General features: G+C 56.6%; 1 protein-coding gene across 1 annotated transcript; it reads right to left on the minus strand.

The window, feature by feature from the left end:
* Positions 1–185: 185 nt before the first annotated feature.
* DDX39A (DExD-box helicase 39A) lies at positions 186–5,282 on the minus strand (the record flags this gene model as incomplete). The annotated part of the gene is made up of 10 exons (XM_080715394.1): positions 186–202; positions 296–443; positions 570–714; positions 803–912; positions 988–1,119; positions 1,493–1,611; positions 2,158–2,341; positions 2,605–2,697; positions 4,749–4,876; positions 5,075–5,282. 10 exons carry the CDS (start codon positions 5,280–5,282, stop codon positions 186–188), a joined length of 1,284 nt encoding a protein of 427 aa, XP_080571520.1.
* Between the last annotated feature and the right edge of the window lie 3,677 nt (positions 5,283–8,959).

An 8,959-nucleotide genomic window follows, 5' to 3' on the forward strand; every position in this document is an offset into this window, starting at 1 on the left:
AGGAACTGGCTGGCCTGGTAATAAGTGACAGAAACAGACAGGGTGGGAGTCAAGCTTCCATAATAAAAATTTATTCTTACACACATCTACAGTTTTTAAACAATAAAAAGAGACGCCCGTCTGGTGCCCAGAAGAGGCCATGGGCAGCTTGGGAAGCAGGGGGCTATGGTCTTCGAAGCACACGGTTATCGGCTCTGCTCAACTGCAAAGACAAGGGGAGCTGGTGAGCGGTCTGGAGCCAGGCCCTGCACACACCCCGCCCCGCCCCGCCCCGCCCCCCTCGCCCAGCACTTACTGTATGTGGAGATGTCGATTTCTTCTGGAAGTTCGGCCACGTTCACTTCAAATCGGTCCTGGACGTCGTTGAGGATTTTTGCATCATTCTCATCTGACACGAAAGTGATGGCCAGGCCCTTGGTGCCAAAGCGACCCGCACGAGCCACCTGCAGAGAGACAGGATGAGGTCAGGCCAGGTGCACCCTCGCTGTCGGAGGACAAGGAGGGTGGTGCCGCCCACTGCCAACAGGGGCCCGTGGGTGGGGGTGTGACGGCTCCATGCGGCCACTCACCCGGTGGAGGTAGGTGTCCGAGTCCTCGGGCATATCATAGTTAAAGACGATGTTGACGCGCTCAATATCCATCCCTCGGCCAAACAGATTGGTGGCCACCAGGATCCGCCGCTGGAAATCCTTGAACTGCTGGTAGCGCGACAGGCTGGGTGCAGGAGAGACAAGCGCAGGCTGTCAGGGCGGTTCCGGCGACGCTCCCTCGGCCACGCGGGCAGGAGGCGGCAGGCACTCACCGCTCCTCCTGGGCCATGCCCCGGTGGATGGCGATGGCTGGGAAGTTCTGCTCCACCAGGAGCTGGGCCAGGGCCATGCAGCGCTGCACTGACTTGACGAAGATCACCACCTGGGGAGGGGCGGCAGTCAGGGGCTGTGCCAGCCTGGGCAGACCCGGCCCGTGGCGGTGGGGCAGGGGAGGCACCTGGTTGAACTCCAGCACATCCAGCAGGTCAAAAAGCTTGCGGTTCTTCTCGCTGTCCTTCAGCTTCACGTAGTACTGCTGCAGCCCGTGCAGCGTGAGCTTGGTTTCATCATCTACAAACACCTCCATGGGCTGTGTGGGGAGGGAAGCAGGAGGGGCAGGCGGGGCTCACTTCTGGACATCTGGCCTGCCCGGAACCTTCCAGGGAGCGACCTTCCAGGGAACGGCTCCTGCGCGGCGATGCTTCCCAGAGGGCCTGCTATACCCAACCTCAGACAGAAACAACGCTACCAAAGGCTGGACACCGGCTCCCGTCCGGCTCAGGCGTGCGCCATGCTGGGCTCCCCGATATACAGAACGGGGGAGGAAGGAGCCGCGGCTGGCCTCCCCGCATCCTTTGCCCCGTGAGGGCGCCGTGGGTGTCGTGGAGCGGCAGGCCCTGGACAGGGCGGAGCTGCTGCGCTGAGGTCCCGGCCACCGCGGGCAGGCCGGCCACTCTACTCACATCCTGCATGAACTTCCTGCAGACGGGCCGTATCTCCTTGCTCAGGGTGGCACTGAACATCATGCACTGCTTCTCGTGCGGGGTCAGGCGGAAGATCTCCTGCACGTCCCGCCGCATGTCTGGGTGGGGAGGGCGGGAAGCAGGGCCGTCAGCAGCTGCAGGACCATGACCTCCGTGACAGACCCGGACCCCTCCCAACCTGTGCGAGGGAGCCAAGGGGGCGCAGGAGGGGCAGGTCCCAGGTGCCTGAGGGGCTGGACTCGGGCAGGCGGGCGAGTGCAGGCGCAGGAGGAGCGGCCATCCACTTACGCTGCCAGCACGGAGCAGCTGCGCCAGAGCGCCTTGGGCCGCATTTCAGGGAGGGCAGCCTGAGGCAGAGATAGCCACTGGGGTGAGAGCTGTAGCCACTTCCCCAGACACAAGCCCCCATGTCCCACTGGCCCTTTGGGGGCTCACTGCGGGCAGGTGGAGCCCAGAACAAACAGATGCAGGAGGCCTTGCTGTTGGGCCCAGCCGTCACAGCTCCCCTAAGGCCACCTACAGGACCTGTGTCCCAGCCAGCCAGGGCCCTCTCTAGGGAGCCGTCTGCCTTTGCTGGGCCCCCCGGAAACTGCCTCTAGGCTCTGGGGTGCACGGGTGCGGCGGGCGGGCGGGCGGGCGCTCACCCAGCTGCTCCAGCATCTTGTCGCACTCGTCCAGCACAAAGTGCTTCACGTTCTTCAGGTTGAGGCTTCTGTTCCGCACAAGGGCGAGGATCCGGCCTGGCGTCCCCACCACGACGTGGGGGCAGTTCTTTTTCAGCACTTCTTCGTCCTTCTTGATGGAGAGGCCCCCGAAGAACACAGACACCTGTGTGCACAGAGAGGAGGCTGCACCCCGGCCAACACCGCAGCCCCGGCCCCGCAGAGCCCGGAGAGGCTCGAGCTGGGTGCCAGGAAAAGCAGCGCCAGGCTGGGCGGGCAGAGCCCCTGGGGCCATGCATAATTCATGAGGCTTTTAAGGAGCACAAACCACCACAAACCCCAGAGGTGGCACTACAGCCAGGCTTGGTAAATGCCGGCAGGACTGGGGAGCTCGGGGACCGCCGGCGGGTCCCGGCCCCGGGCACTCACCTTGACGCTGGGCATGTACTTGGAGAAGCGCTCGTACTCCTTGCTGATCTGGAAGGCCAGCTCCCTGGTGTGGCACATGACCAGGACTGTGACCTGCGGGATGGGGAGGCCTGAGGCAGCAGCCTAAACCGCTCTTCCCGGGCGGCCCACCACAGCTGACAAGCCCCACTGACCTACATCCCCGGCACAACCTGTGCATGTGGTACCAGGAACTGAACCCAGGGCTCTCTACCCCTGAGCGGCACTCCCAGAACCACCTCGCCCACACTTGTGTTGGAGTTGGGTAGACATCACAGATTCAAAGTGACAGCCTCATACACGCACACATCACTTGGTCCAGCCCCCATTTCTCCCCTTTCTTTTGTGATGCCGGGGACTGAACCCAGGGCTGTTCTACTTCTAATCTGCATCCCCAGCCCTTTTTACTTATGTTTTTGGGGTACCAGGGATTAAAACTAGGAGCATTCATCTCTGAGCTATATCCTCAGCCCTATTTATTTTTATTTTGAAACAGGGTCTCGCTAGGTTGTTGAGTCTATTTGCTGAACCTGCAATCCTCCTCAGTCTCTCAAGTGCTGGAATGACAGGTATGTGCAGTAGGCACGAGCTGTGTGTGGAACCCAAGGGCTTTTCTACTTCCGAGCTATACTCCCCCCCTCTTTTTTTTTTGGTGGTACTGGAGGTGGAACCCAGAGGCTTTCTACCTCCGAGCTATACTCCCAAACCTATTTTATACTTTATGTGGAAACAGGGTCTCACTAAGTAGCTGAGAGCTTCACTAAGTAGCTGAGGCTGGCTTCGAACTTGTGCGATCCTCCTGGCTCAGCCTCCTAAGCGTGGGGATTACAAGTGTGCGCCACCACGCCCAGTTCCCAGACCTATTTTTATACTTTATTTGCAAACAGGGTCTCACTAAATTGCCGAGAGCCTCACTCAGTAGCTGAGGATGGCTTCAAACCTTTGGGATTCTCCTGTCTCAGTCTCCCAAGGGCTGGGATTACAATGCGCCACCACGCCCCACTCTTTGTTTTTGATGCTACTGGGGACAGAAACCAGAGGCTTTCTAACCTCCGGGCTACACTCCCAGACCTATTTTCTATTTTATTTGGAAACAAAAGTCTCACTAAATTTCTGAGAGCCTAAGTAGCTGAGGCTGGCTTCAAACTTTTAGATCCTGTCTTAAGCTTCCTAAGAACTGGGATTAAAAGCATGCACCGCCACTCCCAGCTCTTATTATTTTGAAATGGACTCACTAGATTCAATTCCGTGACCCTCCTGCTTCAGCATCCCAACTACTGGGATTACAGGTTTACACCATACCTTTTTGTTTTGGTGGTACTGGAGACTGAACACAGGCATTCTACCTGAGCTACACCTCCAGCCCTATTTTATTGTTTTTTTTTTTTTTTTTTGAAATAGGATCTCACTAACTTGAGGCTGGCTGCAAATCTGTGATCCTGTCTCAGCCTCCCAAGTACTAGGGATTACAAGCATGCACCAACACGCTTGGCTATCTTTTTTATTTTGAGGCCTAGTCTCAATAAACTGCCAGGCTGGCCTTAAACATGTGACCTTCCTGCCTCAGTCTCTGGACAAGATGAGACTACAGGTGTGCACCACTGTGCTGGCTGGCATGACTTTTTATTTTGGTACTGGGTTGAACTCAGGGGGATTCTACCTCTGAGCTATACCCCCAGCCCCATTTTATTTTGAAACAGGGTCTCATTAAATTGCTAAGGCGGGCCTTGAACTTGCAAATCCTCCTGTCTCAGCCTCCCAAGTTCTGGGATTGCAGGCATGTGCCACCATGCTCAGCTCAGCATGTCTCTTAAGAGAGCAAAACACCATAATCACCTAAATTATCCTAAGATAGTGAGTATAAGCTGACAACAGAAGGTGGACATGGCCTGTCAGCAGGGACAGCCAGTCAGCTCATGCCTACTGTCCTAAGCATGTGCTGCCGAGGAAAACACACCCTGAAATGACGGACAATTTCTGGATAGTAAACTGTAGGCACTTTTCAGCTGATTTTGTTACAACCCAATAGGAAAATTTCACAAGCCCATAGAAAGAATACAGGAGCAGAAATTGTGCCACGGGGAGCTGCGGCTTTGAGCTGGGGCAGACGGAGGAGGCCCACTCACCTGACCGTTGACAGGCTCAATCTGCTGCAGAGTGGCCAGCACAAACACTGCTGTCTTGCCCATCCCAGACTTGGCCTGGCACAGGACGTCCATGCCCAGGATGGCCTGGGGAATGCACTCATGCTGGACTGAGGGGGAAAGAGCATGTGAGCGACCAGAAACCACCGGCGTTCCCTCTCAACACGCGCTCCTCTCGGGGGTCCATGAAGCCGAGGGTGGCTCCAGGCACAAGTGTGTAGCTGAGCCGCTGGGAAAGCAGCCCCCAGCCCAGGGCACACTGAGCTAGGTCTGGGACGAGGACCAGGCGGGGTCAGTGGGAGGCGTACCTTCTGAGGGATGCTCAAAGCCACAGTCCACTATGGCCCTCAGGAGCTCTGGCTTCAGCAGAAAGTCCCGAAAGCCAGAGCTGTGGATGGAGACGTAAGAGCCCTTGACGTCTTTCTTGGGGGGAGCTGGGGTGCTCTCTGGAGGGGCCTGGGGCTCTTCATCCTCCTCATAATCCAAGAGCTCGTTCTCCACGTCCTGTTCCGCCATGGTTCTGAGAATAGGGGGAAGAAGGCCAAGGGAAGTGACAGGTGAGGGCAGAAGAACCCAGCCAACGTGGGCAATGGTGCCACGGGCTCTCGACCTGGGCACAGAAAAGGGCTGTGCCGGGCACAAGCCCAGTGAGCAGGAACAGCTGATGGAGGCCCACCCAGATGTCACCCGTCCCTCTCGGCCTCAGCAGGGCGCCAGCTCTTATGGGTGACGCCACCCAGCTCCAGCCCGTCGGCCCCCATCCCCACGGCCCCCTCCAAGCCACCATGTCTCTCCCATGCCCACATGAGCCCAGCCAACAATCGCCACCCTCAAGGCTTCCCTGGCTCTGGGTGAAATCCCAGTCCACACCAAGGCCCCCTGCCCCCCCACCTTGCTCCGCTCCCCCTGAGGCACAGGTCCTCCCTGATAAGACTCCTGAGACCATCAAAGGAGCCCCTCTCCACTGCTTCCCAGGGACCCTAGAGACCTGCAGGTGTGGCTGTTGCGATGCTGCGAACCCAGTTGTGAGGAAGCAAGTGGTGTCTACCCAGTCTTGCTTTCTCCAGCTATTTGTGGTCTACACATGGGAATTAAGTGCTTTCATGAAAGCCTCCCACTGGGTGTGAGCCAATAAAAAACAGGTGAAAGTGCATGGTGACACACACTTGTAACCCCAGTACTTGGGAGGCTGAGACAGGAGGATCACAGGTTTGGATCCAACCCCAGAAACTCAGCGAGGCCCTCAGCAACTTAGTGAGACACTGTCTCCAAATAAAAAAAAGAATAAAATAGGTCTGGGGTGTAGCTCAGAGGTAGAATGGCCCCTGGGTTCTATTCCCAGTACCACAAAAAACAAACAAAGCCTAAAGAGGAGAGAAGGTAAATGGAATTAGGACAAACCTCGCACAGCTCAGCTTATTCAGCCCGTCATGCACAAGGACTGCAGCCCCAGGCGAGGCTAGAGCTCTTCCTCTTCCTAGGGCAGAGGCTGAGGGCTCCAGGCCACTCTGACCTCTAAGTACTTAGTCCCTCGACTAGCCACCCCTAGCTTTGTTGTTGCTGTCGAGCTGGGGAATGAACTGCAGGAAGCACACCACTGGCCTCACTCATCTCCAACTCACCTCCCCACTTAGGCTGCTGCTGTTGGACACTCCCCCCCCATCTTCTGAGTCTCTAGTAAAATAAATTTTCTTACAACCAAAACTACCCCTGAGCCTGGCATCGTGACCCACTCCTGTAATCCCAGTACTTGAGAGGCTGAGACAGGAGGATCCGGGTTTTCCTGGACAGCCTCAGCTTCTTAGCAAGGCCCTTTGCAACTCCATTGAGAGCCTGCTTCAAAATAAAGAATAAAAAATAGGGCTGGGGCATAGCTCGGAAGTAGAATGCCCCTGGGTCTCAACCCCAGTACATAAAAAAAAAAGTCTGAGGCTGTAGCTGAGAGACAGAATGTTCCTGGATTCAATCTCCAGTACCACAAAATAAGATTAAAAACCACCCCTCCAGTGTCTAGAAGGACAGAGCAGATAAGCACTCAAAAGTGACGACAGAATGAAAGGAGCTAGAACTGTGGCCTAAAGCAGAGTCTAGCACATCTCTGACTCTGGAAAGGAGCAGCCTAATGCCAGCCCTGATGATTCTTATTGGCAAAGAAAGTTCATTTCTCAGGCACCAGGGAAAACAAGAGCCAAGAAAGATCAGTCCAAAAGGCACCAGACCCTTTTGGAGTCTGGAGGTCAACTGGCTGGTGGGGGAGAGGCAGTGAAGCTGGATGAGGCGGGAGGCCCAGGGCACTTGTACTTAATTTACTAAGCAATAGGGACTCGCTTGATTAGGTTTCAGAGTTGAGTGATTCAATCAGGATGTGCCCCAAGAGTAATTTACTCCCAGATGGAGTGGAGGATAAGAAGAGAAGAGAAAGTCAGCCACCAAAGAAAGGGAATTAACTGAGGCTGGGAGGTGCTAAGCAGGGAAGGAGTAGGGTGGGGCGCTAAACAATCAGGGCCATCTCTTGGGCAGTCCAAGGGCGGAGAAGAACCTTAGTCATCTTCTGGGGCTCCCAACCTGGGTGACAAGCAAATGACTTTTTTTGTACTGAGGCTTGAACCCAGAGGTATTCTATCTCCAAGCTACACCCTCAGGTTGATTTTATTTTTATCCTGAAACAAGGTCTCACTAGGTTGAGAAGAGTCTCACTGCTTACTGAAGCTGTCCTCAAACCTGTGATTCTCCTGTCCCAAGCCTCCCAGATCCTGGGATTACAAGCCTGAGCCACCACATCCAGCTCCCATCCAGCTCCTGATGAAGAAACGAAGAGCAAATCAAATTTTGTTTTGCTGAGACAAACTTAAGTTTTCAGGCAGGGGCTGGGGACATGGCTCTGTGAGAGTGATTGTTTAGCATGTGAGAGCTGGTTTCATCCCCACAAAAAAGCAATAATAAATCCAAGTAGAGGCTGGCCAGGAGCTAAAACTTCAATCAGGTCAGGAAAGAGGATTTGGTGGGGTGTGACCAGCCCAGAAGGGATGACCACGGCAGTCCAAGACCACGGAAGGCAACACGGATATCCCAGACCTGCCACGTGCACCCATCTGCCCTCCTTTGTCCCCAGGTAAGCTTTCCACCCTGGAGTGGGTTCTATCCTGGGGACTCCTTATTTCTCAGAAGACCTTTTTTTGGTCTTTTTTTCTTTTGGGGGGTGGCTCTGGGGATTAGGCGCATTCTACCTCCGACCTACATCCCCAGTCCTTTTTACTTGAAACAGGGTCTCGTTAAGTTGCTGAGGCTGTCCTTGAACCTGCGATCCTGTCTCAGCCCCCTAAAGTACGGGAATTACAGGCCTGTGCCACCACGCCGTTAAGGTCTTTTTTGCCCTAAATTTCTGGACCCGAATCCAGAACCGTAACAAGCTAGAGCGGGGGAGGGGAAGCCGCCCCCTAGGAAACCCTCTTAGCCCCTCCCACCCCGGCCCGACTCCGCGTAGCGCCCTGAGCCCCATCCGACAAGCAACCCCAGGACGCCTCGGGGGTCTACTGGGAAGGACAGCTTCTGCCCCCCAAATCAGAATAAGCCCGTTACCGCCGTGACATCCCCCCTCCCGGAAGAAGCCCAGCCGCCCCACGCGCCGCCCGCCCGCCCGCCCGGCGCTGGCGCATGCGCCCTGGCTCCCAACGGCCGCCGCCGCGCTCGCCCAGCGCCCCAACCGCCCCGCCCCCTCTCGCGCCCCCAACTCCGGCCTCCCCTCAACTCGCGGGGTCCCCTCTGGCCCGCTCGCCTGTTGGTCCGAGGTCCCCGCACCGCGGCCCCGCGACCGGGAACCACCGCTTACCTGGGTCTCCGTTCGCCTCCGCGTGCTGCAAGGAGAGCCGCCCGACTCTGGCTACCCGGCGCGCGCAGCGACACGAGCCACCGCGCTTCCTGCCTCCAGGAGCCCCGCTGCCGTCCCGCTTACTGGACAGCTAGCTTGTCACTCAAGAAAACGGGAGCGGTGATTGGAGGTTGAGGAAAGTGTCGGGAGGCGATTGGTGGAGAGTGGAAACGTGGGCGTGCCTCACACCTTAAGGCTCATTGGTCAATCTAAAAGTAGGCGCGCCAGAATGAGCTGGAACACGCGCCGGCCCGCGCCCTGTCACGTGATTTGGACTTAACCCTCCGTGGGCGCCGCCATGTCTGGTATTGGCAACTGAAGCGCA

Source organism: Muscardinus avellanarius (assembly GCF_963383645.1).
Source record: "Muscardinus avellanarius genome assembly, chromosome: 18".
Lineage (NCBI taxonomy): Eukaryota > Metazoa > Chordata > Mammalia > Rodentia > Gliridae > Muscardinus > Muscardinus avellanarius.